The 22,881-nt window shown below is 48.1% G+C and overlaps 3 protein-coding genes across 5 annotated transcripts in view; 1 reads left to right on the plus strand and 2 right to left on the minus strand.

Moving 5' to 3' along the window:
* LOC128331488 (C-Jun-amino-terminal kinase-interacting protein 4-like) overlaps window positions 1-7,459 on the minus strand; it is a 38,459-nt gene extending 31,000 nt beyond the window's left edge. Inside the window, exons 1-4 of one of the 2 annotated variants that reach the window (XM_053264964.1) lie at window positions 6,572-7,459; window positions 5,256-5,376; window positions 1,271-1,341; window positions 1,080-1,168 (exon numbers count right to left, since the gene is read on the minus strand). In XM_053264964.1, the coding sequence (XP_053120939.1) occupies window positions 1,080-1,168; window positions 1,271-1,341; window positions 5,256-5,376; window positions 6,572-6,871 (581 nt within the window). In that variant the 5' untranslated portion in view covers window positions 6,872-7,459. Of the gene's footprint in view, window positions 1-568; window positions 785-1,079; window positions 1,169-1,270; window positions 1,342-5,255; window positions 5,377-6,571 lie in introns of those variants that run through there. The other variant, XM_053264965.1, reaches the window with a different exon arrangement.
* Window positions 7,460-12,378: 4,919 nt separating this feature from the next.
* Window positions 12,379-20,662, plus strand: TMEM238 (transmembrane protein 238). Of its 2 annotated transcripts, none has more exons than XM_053266354.1 (2): window positions 12,379-12,997; window positions 20,057-20,662. In XM_053266354.1, exon 1 carries the CDS (start codon window positions 12,639-12,641, stop codon window positions 12,993-12,995), a length of 357 nt encoding a protein of 118 aa, XP_053122329.1. In that variant the 5' UTR covers window positions 12,379-12,638; the 3' UTR covers window positions 12,996-12,997; window positions 20,057-20,662. The 2 variants fall into 2 exon arrangements, 1 of the variants encoding a protein (XP_053122329.1); XR_008310552.1 differs by lacking the exon at window positions 12,379-12,997 and adding an exon at window positions 15,518-16,311.
* A 335-nt stretch (window positions 20,663-20,997) lies between these two features.
* LOC128332085 (uncharacterized) overlaps window positions 20,998-22,881 on the minus strand; it is a 36,450-nt gene continuing 34,566 nt past the window's right edge. Inside the window, exon 6 of the mRNA XM_053266353.1 lies at window positions 20,998-21,941. Within this exon, the coding sequence (XP_053122328.1) occupies window positions 21,095-21,941 (847 nt within the window). The 3' untranslated portion in view covers window positions 20,998-21,094. The remainder of the gene's footprint in view (window positions 21,942-22,881) is intronic.

A 22,881-nucleotide genomic window follows, 5' to 3' on the forward strand; every position in this document is an offset into this window, starting at 1 on the left:
TCACACATTTGTTAAATGCATGGATTTTGACTGCCTCATTACAAAGTGGATATTTAGCTCACCTGGCTTATGCCTGTGGCCTCCTATTCTGCCCCAACTAACCCCTCAGCAGACCCTCCTCTCCAGAGCCATACCCACCTTTCTTCTCTGCTCTGTTTGCCCTTTACTTTACAGCCTTCAGGGCAGCTTACAAATACAAATTAAAACCATAATTAAAACAAACACATTGCATATAAATTAAGAGAAACAGCAGTAGCATTGTAGACTGAAACGGAAGGACAGCTAGTAGAACTGCTGTTAAAAGCTCAGGAGAACAGAGTGGATTTAATCTATCTAAACCAGGCCTGCTCAATTTAGGGCCCTCCCAGCTGTTTTTGGACTACAACTCCCATAATCTGCAGCCAGTGGCCAATAGCCTGGGATTATAGGAATTGTAGGCCAACATCTGCAGGAGGGCCGAAGTTGAGCAGCCCTGATCTAAACACTAAAAAAAGGAGGAGCTGGGAAGATTCATCTGGGGAGGGAATTCTACAACACATAAAAGGACCCCTTCTTGGTAGACAGCCACCTGAGCATCCAGAGACAGGCCCCATGTGGGCCTACATCACACACCATCCCTGCTGCATCTACACTGCAGTAGTTTTTCTTTGCTGCCCTTTCTGAGCTTTGAGAAGGAAGGCTATTCCAACTACACGCTAGCTAACTATTCTGCCACATGCAGAGAAGAAGACCTTGCCAGTTGCATGACAACTGCAGGGCAGAGTCCCAGCCACTTCTGTATTAATCTAGGTGCGGGGAGGCAGTAGGCCCTGCAGTTGCTAGGCAACCACAAAAGGGTCTTCTTTTCTTTCCCACAGAATGGGTGAAACAGTCTGTGGTTAAACTGCAGTTGCGGTGGAGACAGACGAAGTTGGGGTGCCCAGCAGGTGGCCTTATGGCACACTCCACCACCTCAGCACCGTGGACAAATATCCCACTTCCTCAGTGGGTTCACTGGGTGGGCCCCTGTCCAGCTATGGGTGGCACAGTGCCCCTCTTCTGCAGTCCTGAGCCCCCACGCCTTAATTTCTTCTCCAAACCTTTTTGCTTCTGCAAATGGAGATCCAGTTTGGCTTGTACCAGCCAAAACCATCCGTTGTGATTTCAGTTCCTTGTAGCTTTGCACCATCTGTACGGAACAGGAAAACAGATAAGAATGTGGCCCAGCTTGGAGGGACAAGATAGCTGGAGAAGAAGAGGAAGAATAATGGTTGCTATGAGCTAAAGTTACCTTTGCATGAGTCTGACTGAGAGTTGAGAGCTCCTTTAGGAGTGAAGACTTTTGTTCTTCCATACTGGCCACTGCAAAAAAAAAAAAAAAAACACCAGAGGTGTGCGTGTGTGTATACACATGTGTATACTTATAAACTGTACATGTGTACATAATAAGTCTTGGGTAACTTATTGTTTTGGACTTGAAATCCCATCAACCACAGCCCTCAGTCATTGTGGCTGGGGATGATGGGAGTTGTAGTTAAAAAAAGTAACCCAAAACTGTATGTCTGTACACACACACACACCACAATTAAACTCATTTTTAATTATTTATGTATATCTATGTAAACTGCTTTGGGAACTTTTGTTGAAAAGTGGTATATAAATACTGTATTATTATTAGTAGTAGTAGTTTTTTGTAGGGAGGGTTCCCCCTCAACCCCACTCATGTCGCTAAGAAGCACCTCTGGACCCTCTGCATGCTATTTCTGGTTTATTTCTCCGAAATATTTATATTCCGCCTTCCAGAAAACAGCTCCAACACAGTTTACAAGAAGACACAGAACTACAATAAAATATAAACTCTACAAAAAAGGGGAAATATATCAATACAGTAGCAGCAGGTAAAATCATAAATGAATAAAAAGACAAAGGAGCTGAGGAATAAAAATCAAATAAAAGCAGATGCGAAAAACCCAAAACTAGATTTTTAAAAAGTAGATAGCGACGAGGAGAGCTGGTCTTGTGGTTAAAAGCATGACTTGTCCCCTTAGCTAAGCAGGGTCTTCCCTGGTTGCATATGAATGGGAGACTTGATGTATAAGCACTGTAAGGTATTCCCCTCAGGGGATGGAGTCACCACTCTGGGAAGAGCATCAAGGTTACAAGTTCCCTCCCTGGCATCTCCAGGATAGGGCTGAGAGAGATTCCTGCCTGCAAACTTGGAGAAGCCGCTGCCAGTCTGTGTAGACAATACTGAGCTAGACAGACCAATGGTCTGACTCGGTATATGGCAGCTTCCTATGTTCCTATGTTCAATTAAAAGAGTCAAGCATCATTCTCCTCCATTGATGGCATGACAGAACAGGCCAGACTCCATCAGGTGCCTTAAGGATAATGGAGTTGGTGCTAAGCAAGTGCAACCAGGGAGGGAGTTGTACAGTTTGGGATAACAGCACTTCAGATTGCATGTGGGGGGATGCCATTTTTAAGGCTCCCTCACATAACAATCTCCCTGCAAGTAAAAAACAAAACAAAACCCCAGCATATCAAGGATACAAGTTCCAGCTTTCTACCTGCAAAGTATTTTTTAATGTAGGGGAGAGTTCTAAAATATGACTCTACACTTACTTTGCTGTACGTGTAAATTAAGCCTTAACCAGCCAAAGGCCATTGCATCTGGGGATGATGGGGGCTGTAGTCAAGGACATCTGGGAATCCCTGCTACAGGGAACACTGGCCTTAACCCTCCAGGCAACTAAGGGTACTATTGGAGCCTAACCCACACGCAGACTGACAATGCCAGCAGATGCTTAAGCTGCATCAGCACCAGCCAATTACTGCAGAATCATGAACCAGAATTCTCTTACCACTGCCAGGGTCACAAACTTCCAATTCTAGTTTAGTTATGCTGGAAATTCGGCAGCAGTCCCAACCATCCCAGAAGAACCAATGTTAAAAGGACAGAGGAATTAGCATCCTTCCTGGGCAGTGAGAGAATTAGCTAGAATGTTCTGCAGGTTTGAAGGCAGGAAATCACTATTTCCAGGTCAAAGTGAGGGAAGGAAGACACTGGTGTGGCTGCGATTGTGTAGAAACATAGGAAGAGCCTCTACTGAACCAGATCAAATGTCCATCTCATCCAACATCCTGTTTCCCACAGTGGCCAACCAGAGGCCTCCTGGAAGGGCAACAAAGATGGTGAGTTGAAGGAATTGGGTAGTTTAGCCGGGAGGAGAGAAGACTAGGGGAGATAGGATAGCCATCTTCAAATATCTGAAGGGCTGCCACACAGAAGAAGAAGCAGACTTGACCTCTGTTGCTCCTGAGGGCAGGACTAGGACCAATGGGCTGAAAATACAAGGAAAAAGATTTAGGCTAGACACTAGGTACTGTAAAAGCTGTCCCTCGGTGAAATAGTCTGCCTCACACAGAAGCTTTCCTTTGCTGGAGGTTCAATAGGAACATAGGAAGCTGCCGTATACCGAATCAGACCATGGGTCCATCTAGCTCAGTATTGTCTACACAGACTGACAGCAGCTTCTCCAAGGTTGCAGGCCGGAGTCTCTCTCAGCCCTATCTTGGAGATGCTGCCAGGGTGGCAACTTGGAACCTTCTGCTCTTCCCAGAGCGGCCCCATCCCTTGAGGGGAATATCTTGCAGTGCTCACACGTCTCCCATTCAAAGGCAAACCAGGGCAGACCCTGCTTAGCAAAGGGGACAATTCATGCTTGCTACCACAAGACCAGCAGGCCAGCCGGCCATCTGTCAAGGATGCCGTAGCCGTTTCCTGCACTGAATAGTGGGTTGGACTAGTCCCTTCTCACTAAGACTCCATGAAGCACACAAGTGGGATATGAAAGCAATAGCCTTCCCCAACGTTGCCTTCATAGCAACTGATATTCAAAACCTCTGAATATGCAGTTTCCATTATTATATTATCAATTATTATAAGTAATAATAATAATAGCAATAGCAATAGCACTTACATTTATATACCGCTTTATAGCCGGAGCTCTCTAAGCGGTTTACAATGATTTAGCATATTGCCCCCAACATTTCTGGGTACTCATTTTACCGACCTCGGAAGGATGGAAGGCTGAGTCAACCTTGAGCCCCTGGTCAGGATCGAACTTGTAACCTTCTGGTTACAGAGCGGCAGTTTTACCACTGCGCCACCAGGGGCTCAATATATATATTTATATACTGCTTTTCAACAAATAAGCTCTTAAAGTGGTTTACAGGGGGGGGGGGAGAGTAAGATGGCTCCCTGTCCCCAAAGGGCTCACAATCTAAAAAGAAATGCAAGGGAGACACCAGCAACAGGCCCTGGAAGGATGCTGTGCCTGGGGCTGGATAGGGCCAGTTGCTCTTCCCTTCTCAACACAAGAGAGTCACCACTTTGAAAGGTGCCTCTTTGCCCAATTAGCAGGGCTTCCACATAGCCATTGTGACTTAACAACTGCTGATAGACCAGGCCTCCTCCAAGCATGCATCTAACCTTCTTTCAAAGCTATCTGAACCAGTGTACATCACCCCATCCTATGGAAGCAAAGTTCATACATTAAATTATGCACGGTGTGAAGAAATCTATTATTTTGCTTGTCTCGAATGTATTGCCCATCAATTCCATCAAGTGACTCCAAATTCTAGTGCTATGAAACAGGGTGGCAGGGGTAGGGGGTTTATATCAACTCCCTCCAAACTTTGCATAATTTTATAAAAGCCTCCGTTGTGCCCCCATCACTTTCCCCCCTAAACTAAAAATCACAAATGGACCTGTGCGCATCTAGAATTGCAAATATCTGTACTGCAAGTATCTCAAGCACAAAGCTTGTGCTTAGGTATAAATATCAGCAGAACGAAATTCTGCAAAGACTGTCCACGTTTGCAAAGAGCCCAAAAGGTGTACTTGGAAGAAGCTGAACTGCTCACTCCTTCCTTGCACCCCAAACTTGGCAAACGAGACAGACTGGCCTAGCCAGCACTCAAAGGAGGCAGAGTGGGAGACAGGGGGAAGGTGTGCAGGACTGGGCATGTCTGCAAAGTGGGATGGGCATGGACAGGCAGCAAGCCATCCACACCAGCAGAAGGATAGCTCAGTTTATCCAGTTCCACATTTTGGCTAACTCGGTAACTAGGTCCTCCTGGACAGAAGAGAATTAGCTAGAGTGTCCTTTAAAGAAAAAAAGAGCGTGTAGGATGGCTCTGCCTCAGTCACTGCTATAGCACTTCCATCACAATACTGGAGACCACCAGTCCATTCACACAGAGGATCTCACCCTGATCTGCGTAGCTCCGTGCTTTCCCCTCCAGGGCACGGCTCTGCCCCTCCAGTCGAGTCAGATCTGTCCCATGCGCCTTACGTTCCTGCTCCATCGAGTCTTCTAGCTCCATGTACCGCTGCAGGAAGAGAGTCCAGAGGTCCAGGCAGCTGCTCCATCCTTTCCCCCCAAATCTAGACTTTCACAGCTGCTCTTTAGGAAAGCTGGTAACCTAGGCACCCAAACCCGGCACCGCTTGGAATGGCAGCCCATTCTTCGAGTCCAGACGGGTCTCTTTCATCGCTCGTTGGCAGCTTCACCGGCCCCCAAGAGCAGTTTGCTGCCTCCTCACACTCCTACCTACGTTTTCCCATCAAAGCCAGCTCCGACCCCCATTCCAAGTCCCAGCAGACTGTGCCTAGTTCATCACTCATACATCACACCCCAAATGAAAATGGTCGGGCGGGGGGCGGGCATGGGCTAAGGATAGCTTTCTTTATGGAAGAAGATTTGGAAATTATTACTGGGTTTTAGCTTAGTCAAATGAAAGCTAAAGGGGGAGTTCACCAAGGTGGCAGGAATTTCTAAAACGCATGGGTGGCGTGGAAGGAGTGAATCATTTCCCCCTAATTGTTCTCCTCAAAAAAACAAACTGGGATATTCACCAAAACGGACAAGCTAGAAGTTTAAAACACACTTAAAGAAGCACTTCTTCACACCATACACATGATTCACCCATGGAACAGCCTGCCACAGGATGTTCCAGCGGCTACTAGCACATATGACAGTTAAAAGTGGTTTGGGTGGATACAGGAAAGATAGGTCCGTCAGTGCCTACTGCTTTTGATACCCAGAAATACTATCCCAACTTTGGGATACAGTACATCTTCTACTGCCAGGTACTGGGTATTAATAAATAGGGGCCAGATAAGACATCAGCCCTCTGCTTGTCACACTCATCTGAAATATTAATCTGACCATTGCCAGGATGTTTCTTGTGTCTCCACAGCACCAGGCCTTCCTGAGCCGCAAAGGCACAGGGACCACAGAGAGCATGCCCTCCGATTTGCTGCTGCTGCGGCAAAAGTGCTGCCCACGATAAAATTACTGATGTAGGCAGCCATCTAGTTCCAGCTAGCACTAAAACGGGATACGAAGTGAGGTGGGAAAGGGTCCTGACTCCTCATCCCCCTGTGCTTTGCTCCAGATTAACCCACCAGACAATTCTCCAATAATGTGTCCTGTCCCACACCTAGCACTCTGCTGGAGCTAAATAAATGCTTTACAAATAATAGTTATTGCAGCAATTCAGGTTGAAAGAGAGTGACACCCACCTCTTCTGCCCGCTTGCGCCCAGCTCGCTCCCGCTCGTACTGCTCCAGCAGCCGCAGCCGATCATCCCGCAGCCTTTCCAGGGCCTGATCCCGCTCCCGTACCTGCCCACAGGCCCCCTGTAGTGACTCCAGCACAGAGACCAGCTGTGGCAGGAGCCCAGACACTGCTGCAGGCCCGTGGGCTGCTACAAGCCGCTCCAGCTCCCCATACAATCCCCCGGCCATGGCAGTCACCAGCTCCTCATAAGGAGCAGGGCTGGAATCTCCGTGCCCCCCAAAGGTCTCCTCCATCTCATCCATTGCCGAGTGTTCTGACCACTGAACTCTCCAGCCTCTCACTCCAGATAGCCCAGGACTCCTGGCTTCTCAGCTGTAACCCTCCCTAGCCTCAGCGACTCTCCGATGATCCCAGAACTCAGGAGGCTGGCTGGGTTCTCTAATTATTACCACTACTGCCCTCCCCAGTAGCTAAAAATCCGAACTCCTCCTGCCCCAGAATATGCACTTCAGAGAACCCAGGACTGCTGCCCCTTATCTCTATTCCCCACGCTCAGTTCCAACCACGGGACTTCACTCCCTTCCTCAGTCTTTCTAGTTCCAGACGCACGCGCGCACACACACACATGCACACCCTTTGCTATAATCACTAGGCACCACTCCCCACATACACATCCGCTTCCCCACCAACTGTTGCTTCTAGGCTCTCTGCGATGACCCCTGGAGCTACTCTGCCAGAAGACCCAGGAGTCCTAGCTCTTCTTCTCAGCCCAGGTTCTGGCTCTTCGCCCACCCCATAGCTCCTCCGGAGTCCCCGATCTCCTTCCCCACCGGCAGTCCCTCCGATCCCAACTTCATGTCACTTTCCAAGTGGAAAGGTAGGCGGAGCTAGAAGCCCTCAGGAGGGCGATCAATGGCGCAGGAGGTACTGCCAAATGTGGCCAATTGCGCGCCGAGATGCGCTCTAGTGACCAATGGCGCACGGCGGAGGGAGGCTGCCTACCGAGGGCCGGCAAGGGGGGGAAGGGGGGAGCACCGAGTAGTATTAACTTTCTGCAATCACATGATTCTGGGTCATATGACCTGCAAAAGCTGGGTTTGTACGTCTATATCTGTACGTGCATGTTTCACGTCTGAATGTCGGGTCTGTGGCTTCATTGAGTGCGATTAAATTCTGGGGTGATCTTTCTGTCTTCAGACAGAGTCACTTGTTGCTGCTGTAAAGATAGGACAGTACTTTTGCCCTACCTTCAAAGATATTATCCTATTGTTAGTTTTGAACGCCCCCCTCGCCCCAATGGAGATTGCCGTTTTGAAACACTTGTTGCTGGGTTGAACTTACAAAACAAATGGCTTATGCAGTGACTGTCTGCTTTGTTTGGGTTTCGGGCTATTCTTCCCCAACCCCCGTTCATTTCTTCTACTGTATTGCTTTTATGATCTGTTTGAATTTGTATTTCTACATTTAACCTGTGAGCTCCCCCCCGCCTTTTTTTTTTTGACAGAAAAGAAGTATAGATGATTTAATAAATATACTCCAGTTTGTCTTCAGATCGTATAAATCTTCTGACTTCTACTAAAGATTTCAGTGGAGAATAAATATGCAAAGTTCCCTTATATTTAAGACAATTGGTACAACTTGCCCAGTACTATCCATGTGAAGTAGCAGCAGCTCTCCAAGGACTCGAGCAAAGGTCTTTCCCAACACTTCCTCCTTGAAATGCTCTTAAAAAAATAAAAAAATAGAGGTTCCAAGGACTGAAGCTAGGACTTGCTGCATACAGTTTATTCTAACATGCAGCTGGACACACTTGTGCAATGCCTAAAAAAGGGGGTGGGTGGGGAGGTGCAGTGGAAATTGGGGGGGGTGGCAGTTGGGCCAATGGGATTTAAGAAGGAAGTAAGTTGTTTCTTTAAAAAAAATAGGAGCAAAAAAAGAAACAGAAAACCAAGATGAGTACTGTTTCCCTTCAGTCTTTATAACCTTTGACAAAAAGCATATTGGAACCTTTCCTTACTATCTCCCATTCTTTGCAAGGCACCTCCATTTTATTTTGTTTTGTTTTATTTTATTTTATTTGCTTCTTGTTTTACTTGTGAAGGAAAGGTGGGCTTTCTCTTTTCCCATCCTTCTTTGTTGTTTGTCCTCTTCTCCGGTCTGTCTTTCCCCAGTGTTCATTCTCATTTCCCCTTACATCTTTCTTTCTCTGAGAAAATTCTGAAGTAAGGGGATTTCTGTGGATGTTTGTGGGCTGCACCCACCACTTGTGCATTAGGAAACGGAATTTAGAATAAACCTGGTTGCTGCTGCATGAAAAGCAGGCATTCTGCCACTGGGCTAATCTTACTAATGATTTGTGTCATGCCGAGATACTAAAAGTTCTGTACTATTTTTATCCACTATTTGCTGCAATTTTATTTTGTAATATTACTACAATCCGGAAGACATTAGGCATGGTTAAATTCCACCAAAAGCAATGGGATGAAACCCAATCCTATCCAGGTTAACTCAGCAGTGATCCAATGGGTCATGCTCCCAAGGAAGGGTACATAACTGGGTCACTATTCAGACTGATTTCATATATTTAGCAATAAGTGTGCTCAGTGAAGCTTGCTCCCAAGAAAGCATGGAGAGGATTGCTACCGTCTCTTGTACAGCAATATCTAAAAATCAAAAGGATCTTTTGCTACTGTCCCAGCTCACAAGCTGGTCTTGTGATGGCAAGCATGCATTGTCCCCTTTGCTAAGCAGGGTCCACCCTGCTTTGCATTTGAATGGGAGACTACTTGTGAGCACTGTAAGATATTCCCCTTAGGCAATCGGGCCACTCTGGGAAGAGCATCTGCATGCAGAAGGTTCCAAGTTCCCTCCCCGGCATCTTCATGTTAGGGATGAGATAAATTCCTGCTTGCAGCCTTAGAGAAGCCGCTGCCAGTCACAATACTGAGTTAGATAGACTTAATGGTCCCACTCGGTATAAGGCAGCTTCCTATGTTCCTATGACTCATTGATTTATTCTAGAAATAAATCCATTAGTCTTCAAAATAGCACAAGACTCCTTTTGGTTTCGAATCTGTTATGGACTAGTCCACTTCTTCAGATGTAAGAATAATAGTAATAGATAGTAGACCCATTGAACTAAGAGGGACTTCTGAATAAAGATGCAGAGGATCAGAGTGTTAGTTGTCAATAAGTTTTGCTGAATTCTGCCTCATGGTTTATACAGTTGTTCTGTGATATTCTTGTTGCTTTGATGAATGCTGTTGCTTTGATGAAAGCTGGGCTATAGTTTGGAAACAAATTCTTCACAATCTCCCTACAACAACTGTTCCCATTTTACCGATATGGATACTGAAGCCTAAGAATAGCTTTCTATCCAAAACCAAGCAGTGAGTCTGTGACTGATGCGGGAAAGGAGAATCTTAAATCTTGTTCCCAAATATCTAAGCCAAAGCTGCTTCAATGCACTTTCTTACAGAAAGTACAATGCACACAGTGCCTTTTATTTGACACATTTTTGTCTGGGAGAGAAGCATGCACTCTTCTGAGCTTGACAGAGGTTTTTGTCAGGCCGAACGGAAAAAGAGACCATTTCAGTAAGGGGGAAATGAAGAACAACATTTGTTTAAAATGCAAATCATTTTATTTCTCTCAGGGAGCTAGAGGCCTGGCCCCCAAGTGTTTCCAGTTTAAAATAGCTACGAAGATCAATGTATTAGTATATATGTTCAGAACAGAGTTGCCTGAATGATCCTCCTCTTTTCTTTTCTTTTAAAGAGAACACTGGTGTCCTGAAATCCATTGGATTTCATGGCATTGTAGAAACCCGTGTCACACAGAAATGGGGCCAATGAGAGGTACTTAACTGTGTGGCTACAGGCTACAAAGGCTTGATTCATGGGTTGTCAGAATGGTATCTTTGCTGCTTCCCTGTGGCTACATCCCTTGCAGAAATAACAGGATCCCGTGAGACATGCAGCTCATGTGGGAAATTCCCACATCAGTGCCACCACACTTCCCTGGGGACTTGCAGAGCTGACGTGTTACCTTTGCATGTGATCCTGTTGATACCAGGGTGGTGTGAGATCCAGCCATGCGGAAGCCCAGTCATGCCACTGGGGCAACACAATTCAAGCCTTTGCAGCTTAAATCAGGGGTTCCACACTTTGGGTCCCCAGATGATGTTGGACTACAATTCCCATCATCCCCAGCCACAGTTGTGCTGCAACCATGGGGGTCATGCCCCTTGGGCAACACTATTCAAGCTCTTGTAGCTTAAACCAGGGGGTTCCCAGTTTTGGTTCCCCAGAAGATCTTGGACTACAGCTCCCATCATCCCCAACCACAATGGGCTTTGTGCCTAGGGATGATGAGAGTTGTAGTCCAACGACATCTGGGGACCCAAGTTTGAGAACCCCTGCATTGAGACATCCTTGCTTAACAGTAAGTCCTACTGAACTTGGACTTCTGAGTAAACAATGTTTACTAAACATGCCTAGGATCAGGCTACCTGTGATGAATTTTAGGTACTGTGACAAATCTATTCAGTGTAATTTCGGAGGTGGCGTGGGGGATAGAAAGGAATTATTCCCCTTCTGCCCTATGCAAGACACCCTGGACATTAGGGCAAATGAAAACTCTTTTCCAGGTTGCTAGCAACCCAATAGGGCACAAAGCATAGAATCACACCCATTACCAGCATGCAAATGGACAGCAGGAATCTCCATCTGAGCTCCAGTGCTCTCACCTATGAAAGCAAAATTGCTGTTCAGTTACTTTGGGTGGAGGAGAAGAGATACGAGATGTGATCCTAAGCATGTTTACAATAAGCATTCACTGGGGCTTGGGGCCTAGTAAGTTTGTTTAGGACTAATGGAATTATTCCTGCCAAGGTACCGCCTTTAAATATAGCAGGCTTAAAAAGCACAATGAATTCCTGCACGCCAAAGGCTGTAAATAGTACCCATACTTAACAGTATCACCACGACCACGCCCCTTCCAACTTTTCCCTGGCCTCTGATTGGATTGCAAACAAAGGTGAGCAGGAAGCTTTGGATGTGTTAGTGTGATTGGGCAGACACACACTAGAGGTATGTGTGCCTGAAAGGTTCTTAAAGGGTGAGGTTCTTTTTATGACTTGCTCTGCCTGCCATGAAGGGAGGAGAAGGAGAGGCCAGGACACCTGGGTCCTCTGCAAGGGAATGAGGGATCTGTAGGCTAGAAAAGAGTATCAGAGAACCAAGAACTGCCACCTCCTTTACACACACGCACACACACACACTTATTCAAAAGCAGGATAAATTGTGTCAAACAGTAAGAGGAAGGGAAACTAAATATCCAGGATTCCCAGATAATGTGGGGATGGGGGTATCTAGCAGGGAAAGGGTCTCAGTGTAGAGGCACCAAGATTCCCTGGAAGGGGTTTTGTATCGCTGAACTCAGGGAGCCTTGGCAATGTTCCCTCTAAGGCATGCACGTGTGTGCATGCATACAAGTTTGTTGATGTCAACTCAGTTAATTTTAGCTCCAAATTTTAGATCAGTTTGAATCAGGAAGACCCCACTCTGTATACATGTGCGTGCACTCTGCCTTGATACTGCTGCCCAGAACAAAACTCATTCTGCACACAGATGGAAACAAAGTAAAGGGAACAGTACTTGGGACCTAGGATTTCTGGCTTCAGAGGGTAAGGCAGAGTTAATTCCTCTGATACCTGAGTTTTGGTCCCTCCCCTTCTGAAACTGGTTGGACAGCTTTTCTGGGTCTCTCACCCGAGCCACTCCTTTTCTTTCTTCCCTGGACCTTTGTAGGCTGCTCACCTTTCCTGCTGCACTTCTTCCTCTCTTCTTTCTCCTTCCTCTCAGGACAACTGATCAGGTTTTGTCTGGGGACCAACCTCCTGGGCCCCTTCTGTCCTCTGAAACGGCTCCTTCCTTGTAATTACCTCTGTGAACTTCTCCCCCCGCCCCCCCAAACCTTCTGCACTGTCCCCATCTCTAACCTCACGGGGCTGCCCGCTCAGGCACGTGCCACAGTAGACTGACCCCCATCGACGGACCCCCCCACCCCATGGCCTCCTCAGGATTGGGCCGCTGCCGGTTGGCCCTGGCCTTCGCAGTGCTCATGGACGCAGCAGGCACAGGGGCACTGCTGACAGGCATCTTTGCCCGGCTGCGGCTCCGGGGCAGGGATTTTGGGGACCTTCTGATCTACTCGGGGGCCGTGCTGGTGTTCTTGAGCCTGTTGGGCTGGATCATGTGGTACACGGGCAACATCGAGATCGCCCCAGAAGAACTCGCAAGGGATTATGGTGCCAAGGGTGGCACACTGGCCCGGCTTGCCAGGAAGATCTCCAGGACATGGTCTCGACGCCAAGCTAGTGGGCTGGCCATGAGGACGGTGTCAAGCAACTGGGAAGCAGCATAGAGGTAAAGTGGCTCCCCCACCCCCTTGCTTAAGCTGGCCTCCTGTCCCCCCCCCCCCGGCCTATTCCCCAAAACCACTGTGATGGTCAACTTTTCAGCCAGCCACTGTTGCTGTGCCTTGTTGTGACATGTATGCTTGATGCTCAGGTCATTTTTTCTCTCCATGCAAAAAACCCCTCCCCTGTTGATTTCTGCACATCAAATTGCTGTTAAAAACGTAAGAGAAGTTGGAAATCCCAGCAGCCATCTGGCCTTATTGCTGGTCCGCTAACATTTGTCCCACTCCCCTATTCCTTCAGCAGAAAATGCCATGTGCACACTTCGCCCCTTGGCATCCTCTTTTAACCATACCTGCCATCGGATTGGTTGAAAAGCAGCAAAAAGCTGGATTTTCCTGACCTTTTAAATGCATGTTTATGGAGATTGTGATTGTGGATTTATTTTGGATTAATTGACACGGAATGCAAGAGTGTGAACTGAGATGCAGGGTGACTAGCTGCAGTTTTTCCCACCCTGGATATGCTGCATCTGGCATCTGGCATCTGCATCTGGCGCTCGCGAACCAGACCGCCATGAACTGAACATAGGAACATAGGAAACTGCCATATACTGAGTCAGACCATTGGTCTATCTAGCTCAGTATTGTCTTCACAGACTGGCAGCAGCTTCTCCAAGGTTGCAGGCAGGGATCTCTCTCAGCCTTATCTTGGAGATGCTGCCAGGGAGGGAACTTGAAACCTTCTGCTCTTCCCAGAGCAGCTTCATCCCCTGAGGGGAATATCTTGCAGTGCTCACACATCAAGTCTCCTTTTCATATGCAACCAGGGCAGACCCTGCTTAGCTATGGGGACAAGTCATGCTTGCTACCACAAGACCAGCTCTCCTCTCCAGTGGCCTTGTCTGAGTGGTTCGATCGCAAACCATTTCGAACTGGTTTGAACTGGTCTGTCAAACCGACCAGCCCAGCTGATCAGTTCAATAAAACCAGTTCACTTTGCCATAGTTCGGTCCAAATTCGGACCAAACCACGCCAAACAGTCTATGCACACCCCTATCTGGCGTCCCTCCTAAATAAAGAGCCACCTTTCAAAGTGGAGATTCTCTTATATTTAATAGCAACTATTCAGCCCCATCCTTCCAGTGGCTGTTGCTGGTGTCTACTTTGTGTGTCCTTTAGAGCCCTTTGGGGACAGGGAATGTTCTTCTTCATATTATTTTATTATTATTTTCAATGCAAACCGCTTTGAGAACTTTTTTTTGTTGAAAAGCGGTATGTAAGAAATATTTATTGTTTTATTTTATTATATTTCTGTCAGTTCTAGGAGGTTCACAACAAGCAAAATAGAAACATAATTAAAATCAACAAAACAAAAACTAAAATTATATAAACAGTTTTAAATGATTTATAAACAGTTCAAACACCCTGGAAGGGCAGACATTAAAAAAAAAAAAGTCTTAAGGGCTCTCTTGAAGGCCAGTAATGTAGTTAAGCCTCAGATATCTGCAGGGAGCTTATTCCACAGCCTAGGAGTAACTGCAGAGAATGCCCGATCCTGAGTCGCCACCAGACGAACCAGTGGCAGCTGGAGGCGGACCTCTCAAGATGACCATAATGTGCAGTGGGGATTATGCAGAAGAAGTAATAGTAATATAGTGATAGTAATCGGCCAAAATAGTATCTCCTGCACAGTTATTAAAAGCAGAGGAGCCCTGTCCTTCTCAGCATCTGGTCATCCATGGTGTTTTGAAGCTTCCTGTGTTACTTCCAGTTGTATCTCACCATTACTTCCTCATCCCCTGGTCTATTGGCAATACCTTGCTTTTTCACCTGTCCATGTCTTGTCTGTCTGATAAAGAACTGGGAGGGCCTATAGCTCAGTAGTAGGCATATGTTTTGTATGCACAAGATCCTAAATTCACTCCCTAGCATCTCCTGTAAAAAAAGCGTTCTGGTAGGGGGTGTGGACTTTACCTGAGGCCCTGAAGAACTGCACCCAGTCAAAAGAGAGTACTGGGCTGAAAGGACTGATGTGCCGCTTTATATATTCATAATAATGGAGTGGGAGTGGGTGGGAGATATGTTGCTGGACCCAGCTCCCATCTTTGGATGCTCAGGTGGAGGCGGTGGCCTGGAATGTGCCTTTGCATAGCTTCAGCTAGTGCACCAGCTTCCTTTCTCAAGAAGGCAGATCTGGCCATGGTTGCCCGTGCCTTAGTCACGTCACAGCTGCATTACTGCAATGCACTCTGCGTGGGGCTGCCCTTGAAGAATATTCAGAAACTTCAGTTGGTGCAGAATGCAGCTGCCAGGTTTCTCTCTGGAATTGCTTACTCAGAACATATCTTATATATATATAATTCTCTAAGGCACACCCATGGCTAATCCTGTGTGTGGCAGCTCTCACGAGAGTTCACAAACAGAAGCACCTGATTGGGCAGTGGGGATTCCATATGCAGATAGGGAGGAGGAGCCTGTGATGGTTAAGGTCAGTTGGAATGCAACTGTTACTGGTCGGAAGATGTTCTTGATCGTAGAGGAGAGGCATCTAAAAGGATAGTGGGCAGGGGTCTGTGAAGAGAGGGGTTGTGAGGGAGGAAAGAACCCCTTTAAGAGAAGGAGGCTGCTGTTGTGTGAATTAGATGAGGAAACAAGATGAACAAGAACTGTTAACTCTTGAAGGGAGAGAGAGAGAGAAAGAGAGAAAGAAAGAAAGAAGGGAGGGGGAAGAAAGACAGAGGCGAAGAGCAAGTGGAGGAGAGAGAGAGACAAAGAAGGGAGGGGAAGAGAGAGAGAAGGAAGGGCGAGGGACTGGCACAAGCCTGTCAGCAGCCTGAGGGGAACGAGTGGTTATGGTGGCAGCGGCAGCAAGGAAGGTCCCAGTCAACCACTGCTGCTGTTTGGGGCTACCAAAGCCATTCCGGAAGGAGGCAGGCAGGCAGGCAAGGGACGGACCTGGGCCTGTCAGCGGCCTCAGGGGAACGAGCGGCCATAGCGGTGGTGGCAGTGGGGAAGAGCCCGGTCAACCACTGCTGCTGCTGCTGAGGGGAGGAGCAGGACTTGGGTGAGAGTGGAGAGGTCTCTGGGGATAGGGGGCTGCAGCTTGGCCAATAGGCGCCAGCAATGCTGCAGCTGCGACCAAGTGGGTGAGGGCTTAGGGGATGGAGCAGGAGTGGAGAGATCTCTGAGGTGAGGAGGGCTGTGGCAGTGGGTGAGGGGAGCAAACAAGTACTAGTGCACAGATGCTCTGCACAAGTTAAGCTAGTTACACCTATTCTGAAAGAGCTGGTTGCCACGTTGTTTCCAGATCCAATTCAAGGTGCTGGTTATTATCTTTAAAACACAATGATTTGGGTCCTGGATACCTGAAGGACCGCCTGCTTCCCAGGGTTTCTGCCCACCCAACAAGATCGTCAGGGGGGCCTTTGCTCCACGTGGTGACATTGAGAAAGGCTAGATTGTCGTGCACACGGGACAGGGCCTTCACTGTTGTTGCCCCCAGACTCTGGAATGCTTTCCCAGTGAATGTTCGCTCTGTGACAGCTGTGGCTGTTTTTTTAAATGTCTTCTTATTTACTAAATGTCTTTTTATTTACTCTGGCTTTTACCTCCTAGAGGCTGCCAGGTTTCTCAGCTTTCTTGCTTGTTTCTTTTTAATTGTTTCTTGGGGTTTTATGGTTTTAATGTTTAATTGATTTTAAGGTTTTAAATGTTTTTTAAAAATCTTTTACAGAATGTTATTGTATTTTAACTTTTGTAAACTGCCTTGAGATGCGTTATGAAAGGCAGTATAAAAACTGAACACTAAATTAATAAATAATATATAATATAGTAAATAACTGCAATCAAGGGGATGTGGCTGTAAGTTCAGTGGTAGAGCATCTGCTTTGCACGCAGAAGGCCCCAGGTTCAATCCCTGAGATGTTAGGTAGGGCTGCGAGAGGCTCCTGCCTGAAACCTTGGTGAACCACTGCCAGTCAGTATAGACAATACTGAGCTAGATGGACCCACGGTCTGACTCCATGTAGGCAGCTTCCTATGTACCTAACTAAGAAAGGATTTCAGGACTCAGCACCAAATTGTTGATGTGCTATGCAGATGTTCTCGGCCTATCAGTTAAAATTAAATGTAGCATTTCCACCTTTATTTCCTGCTTTTAACAGCTGTATGCATTTATTTCCTGCTTTTAACAGCTGCACGACAGGCAGAAATTCAGCTGGCAAAACTCTCTGTGCTATGAGAAGCTGCACTTGTTCCCATTTCAGCCTGCTGGTAGAAGCCCTGCTTTCTTTCTTTTGTAAAAGGAGCAATCTTAAAACATGAAGATAAGCTGTAGCTGTTAATGTTAAAAGGACTGATTTAGGATAAACTAAACTACCCCTGAATGGCAGATGCTGGGGACATATAAAATTACAGGGGTTCTCAACCTTGAGTCCTCAGGCATTGTTGGACTACAACTCCCATCATCCCCAGCCACAATGGCTGGTGGGAGCTGTAGTCCAACAACATCTGGGGACCTAAGGTTGGGAACCCCTGTAACATGGGAGGCAGCTAGCCTCTGTTGGAAACATGGTGCTAGGCTCGGGGAGGAGCCCTTGGCTTCTTAAAGGAGAGCTCTTCATGCTGAGAACTACAGCTCTGTTCTCTCTTCTGTTTTGCAACTCCCCTTCTCACGTTTGTTCCCTTTTCAATGCCTTCATTAAACTTTCAAGGCTACATGGCCTAAAACCAGGGGCAGCAGATGTTGTTTTTCTATCTGGACGAAACAAGAGACTGTCATTCTTCCTGCCCCACTTGCCCCACTAACTACCACTGCCCAACATCCTAATTAAATTTACTCCAGGAATTCCTTTTCATTTCAGTGGGACTCCCTCAAGTACATTTAGTCAGGAGGATGTCAGCCATTCTGTTCTGGGTGGTGGTCACAAATCGGCCAGGCCAGGCCTAGGACAATGTGGCTTGAACTCAGAGGCGCTCTTACCCCTGGACTGCCAGACCGAAGTCCAGGGCCTCTACACCCCCCCAGGGGGCCCCCAAATCCTCTTTAGTCTGTCCCGAGTGCTGTGGCTGCTGCGCTGCCGGCCTGCACTGTGCCTGGCAGCCCAGTGTGACTGTGACCTGTGCCTGGCGGCTAAGCATGACCTCTGCTTTAGAGACAGAAGGGGGAGCGGGGAAAGAAATGTGTGGGATGGGAAGATGTTGTGTTTTGAAATGTTTCTGCTAATACATATTTGCATAAAGATGCCTGTTTTATATTCTGATGTTCCTGTGAGATCAGTTGCTGTTTGTGCCCTCGAGAACCCACATTTTAAAAATATTTCATGTGTCACGGGGTGTCTGTGTGTGTGTGTGTGTGATGCTTAACTTTGCAGCGGGTGGGGGGGAGGTCTTCCAAAGGCCTTTAGGTTCAGGCTCCAAAATTAGCTCGGTGCACCTCTGCTTGAATGTCACAAAATCCCACCACCCCCTGCTCCATTTTATATTTTTATAGTATCTGTCATGAGACTGCAGAGGGAGGCAGTCTTACCCTTTCTCCGACGAGCTCAAGACACCATACACACAACCCCTCCCCTCATTTTACCTCACAACATTGTCAGGAAGTAGGTTAAGCTGAGAGACCATGCCTGAGCCAGGGGTCAGGTCACACAATTAGCTTAATGGCCTCACTTCATGGATGAACCAGGGGATTTGAACCTGGAACATTCCAACTATCTAGACCACCCTGGCTCTCAAAATGGATAGGAGTTTAATTGCTCCCCTTCCCAGAACTAGAAACCTCATTGGGTAGACCCACTCCACTCTTCCTAGCCCTCTTTCTCCCTGCTTGGCTCCTACACCCCTCCGGCTACACTTCTGCGGTCCGTCCACCACACCTGCACCAGCCCATTTCCCCCCAGTTCTGCTTCTACCACCTCTGTGCCACTTCATTGTTGCCCTGAGATAAATGGCCTCACGGGGGTCTCACAACAGTCTATTCCTCTTTTTCTCCAAGTCTAAGTCTGCAGCAGGGGGAAGACTGCTCTTGGAGTTACTTCTGTCGATGAAGCCACTGTTAATGTCAGGCGAAGCTTTTCATGACACGGAAAGAAACACCCTCCGTTACTAATATCTGCAGATCAAGTTGTTGTTAAAAGCATAGCTACAAAAACGTTGGCAACCATACAAAGCACATATGTGCCCTGGGCCTTGCAGCATCATACTCTAACCCAGGCATGTTGTTTCCTAAGTTTGAATTCCCTCTTTCCCCCTGATCTGGCCCTAACCTAAGCACTAATCACATGTTCAACATGCATTCCGTCTGTGCAGAATGTACAATTATTCACATGTTGTGTTGAGTGCAGGTACAGCAGTACACTTTATCCTTATTCAGACATTATGTTGTATGAGTGTACAGATGTCAATACACAGGGACAGGTTTTTGTATGAATGACTGTACCTGCATCCCTTTAAAATGTTAACCTGGGTACAGGCCCCTCAAATGCCTGGTTCATATAGAAAGTGCACTGCTGTGCCTGCATTCAGTATAATGTGGGAATAACTGTACCTGTGTCTAGATCTGTACCTGTCTATGCTATACACTCATTGTATGAGGGTTGCACGAAACGTGTAAATAGGGCTTTCCTATCTGCACCCTGCATTTGAGAGACCTTTACACAGGTTCACTTTTGAAATGAACAGAGATGTGCAGCGGGAAATAACTTGCCTAACAAGCATGAGGTTGCTGGTTCGAATCCCCACTGGTACCTATTTCGGGCAGCAGCGATATAGGAAGAGGCTGAAAGGCATCATCTCATACTGCACAGGAGGTGGCAATAGTAAACCCCTCCTGTATTCTATCAAAGACAACCACAGGGCTCTGTGGTCGCCAGGAGTCGACACTGACTCCACGGCACACTTTACCTTTACTGTCATTCAAACACATGGACCTGTGTTCAGACATCTGAATGCAGGCACAACATAATGTCTGAATAGGGCTCTAGAGTATCCAGGTCTCCCTTGCCAAAGTTAGAGGATGCCAAAGAACCCCCTTCCTTGTTCCAATCCTCCATCCTTCTCTTTTGCAGATGGCCGGTCTTAAGATACTGGAAGATGCTCTGGTCTACATGCAGCGTAGACGGACTCACTAGTGTGGATCATGTTCTTCCACTGGGGCTGCAGCTGACCTTGGACACCCCCTCTTCCACATACCAGGAAAAGGACACTAGACTCCCTCCTCCATCGCTCTGACCTGTAGCCATATCCATCTGCATCAAGGATCCCTTTGTGTGAATCTTGCTTTACATTTCAAAAATCCTTCTTTTTGGGAACAAGGTTTCCATTTGTGTATTTCTGCTGCAAGCTGAGTTCTCAGCCTTCCCCACCAATTTCACCCTGCCAGGAGGGCTCCTGTGTAGGGTTGCCATATTCAAGCTTCCCAAATCCAGGTGACCTGATTTGCATATTATGCAAATTGTGCAGCAACTAATTTGCATTTTATTTATTTGACAGATTTGTATACTGCCTGCCACTACCCCAGTCTCTAAGTGGTTTAGAACAATAAAACAAACCAACGACTGTGGAGAAACTGTGGAGCCAATGGCAGGAGGCAAATTCGCAGAGCCTTCCTTTCTTTCCCCTCCTCCTCTTCCCTCCCATGTGATCAGATCCAGAATAAAATCCGGGCAAACCGGGTGGCGCATTTGAAATCTGGGGAAATCTGGGTGGAATTTGGCAGCTGGGTGGAGGAACCAAAATCCGGGGGCTACCCTAAATTCCAGGGGAAATGGCAGGGCTACGCCTGTGTCTTTAACAGCCACACAGCTGCCAGAAGTGCAACCATGATGATGCAGTCATCAAAAAAGCTGCTTTCTGTGGAATTTCTACTTGTCATGGATGCTACAGGAGATGTAGATGGGATTGGGAAGGGCAGTGGGGAGGGGGTGCAGTGAGGCGGCTGGAAACCAGGATTCCGGGGTTCTCTGGAAGGGGAACAGTGCTACCAGATCAGGACAGGGTGACCATAATGCATGAAAAAACTAAACTCTTTTACTGTTAGAGGTAAAGGTATATGGGGATCGCAATATTGGATTGTTATCCTGCTGCACTTGGCAGTTATGGTGCAGTTATGGCGGTGGTGCTGGCGGTGGTGCGCCCCCTGGTGCCGGTGGAGGTGCACCCCCTGGTGGTGCCGGTGGTGCTCCCCCTGGTGGTGCCGGCGGTGGTGCTCCCCCTGGTGGCGGCGGGGGTGCCGCTCCTGGTGCCGGCGGTGGTGCGCCCCCTGGAGGTGGTGGTGCACCCCCTGGTGGTGGTGGTGGTGCGCCCCCTGGTGCCGGAGGTGGTGCGCCCCCTGGAGGTGGTGGTGGCGCGCCCCCTGGAGGTGGTAGTGGCGCACCCCCTGGTGCCGCAGGTGGTGCACCCCCTGGTACTGGTGGTGGAGCAGCCCCTGGTGGTGGCGGGGGAGCGGCCCCTGGTGGTGGCGGGGGAGCGGCCCCTGGTGGCGGCGGGGGTGCTGCTCCTGGTGGCGGCGGGGGTGCCGCTCCTGGTGGCGGCGGCGGGGGTGCCACTCCTGGTGCTGGGGAAGGTCCTGGCCCTGGGTCTGCTGGTGGTGGTGGTGCTGCCCCTGGTGGCGGTGATGGAGGCGGTGGCGGCAAGAGTGGTTCTGGCCCTGGCTTCTGCGCCATCTTCCCCTCTAGCTCCCCTACTGGCTGCAGTGGTTCTGGGCTCTCTTCTGGACTCCACATGGGCGGCCCTGCTCCTCTCATTATCCCTGGCCGTTCTGGGCTCCAGTCCGGTGGTGCAACAGACCCTTTTCGTGGTGGCCAGGAATCCATATCACGTTGCATCGGAGGCTGCTGTTCCTCTTCCACCTCACTTTCTTCATCCAGTAGTCGGACGAGATAATCGGCCATTTCGCCCTCACTCCGCGGGGCTTCAGACTCTCTTTCCTTCCTCTGGACCTCCTTAAACTTCCTGTATGAGAGAGAAGCACATCAGGATACAGGGGTCACAGGGGGGCATCTGGAATGCAGGCCAAACCTTAAGGGGCTCTGGGGTGAGGTGGGGTGAGAGTCTATGGCTGCATATAGACACCCTTGAAAAGAGGAGTGTGTGTAAGAACTTTTCGCTTGGAGCCAGCGCTTTCCCTCTCTCAGTGCCAATGTATTGACACAATGTCCTTGGCTCCTGATCAAAAGCTGACCGCTGCCCCTCACCCATGCCTCAGGCAACGGTCCACTGTTTCCCCCACCCTTCTCCAAGCATGGGCATTATTATTTACCCAGACATCTGTGCAGCATTTTATTTCATTTTCAAGCTTTCCCCCAAAAGTTTTTCTGTACTCTGAAAACTGCTGGGGGAGGGGCAGGTGGACCTTCATGATTGATACACAGGCTGGCCAATGAATGTGATGCAAAACTGCCTCTTGTTCCAAACCAGAGCAGGCCTCCCCCAATTCCAGTCTGAATGGGAAGATAGTTCATGTGTCAAAAATGGGACGAGTGTACTTATGTAGTGGGCTCACCTCTGGATTGATGTACATTTGAACACACACACATAAGAACATAAGAACAGCCCTGCTGGATCAGGCCCAAGGCCCATCTAGTCCAGCATCCTGTTTCACACAGTGGCCCACCAGATGCCACTGGAAGCCACAGGCAGGAATTGAGGGCATGCCCTTTCTCCTGCTGTTACTCCCCAGCAACTGGTACTTAGAGGCGTCCTGCCTTTGAGGCTGGAGGTGGCCTTTAGCCTTCCGACTAGTAGCCGTTGATACACCTCTACTCTATTAAGTTATCCAAACCCCTCTTAAAGCCATCCAGGTTGTTGGCTGTCACCACATCTTGTGGCAGAGAATTCCACAAGCTGATTATGCGTTGTGTGAAAAAGTACTTCCGTTTGTTGGTCCTAGATT

This window comes from Hemicordylus capensis, chromosome 6, assembly GCF_027244095.1.
Source record: "Hemicordylus capensis ecotype Gifberg chromosome 6, rHemCap1.1.pri, whole genome shotgun sequence".
NCBI classification, from domain to species: domain Eukaryota; kingdom Metazoa; phylum Chordata; class Lepidosauria; order Squamata; family Cordylidae; genus Hemicordylus; species Hemicordylus capensis.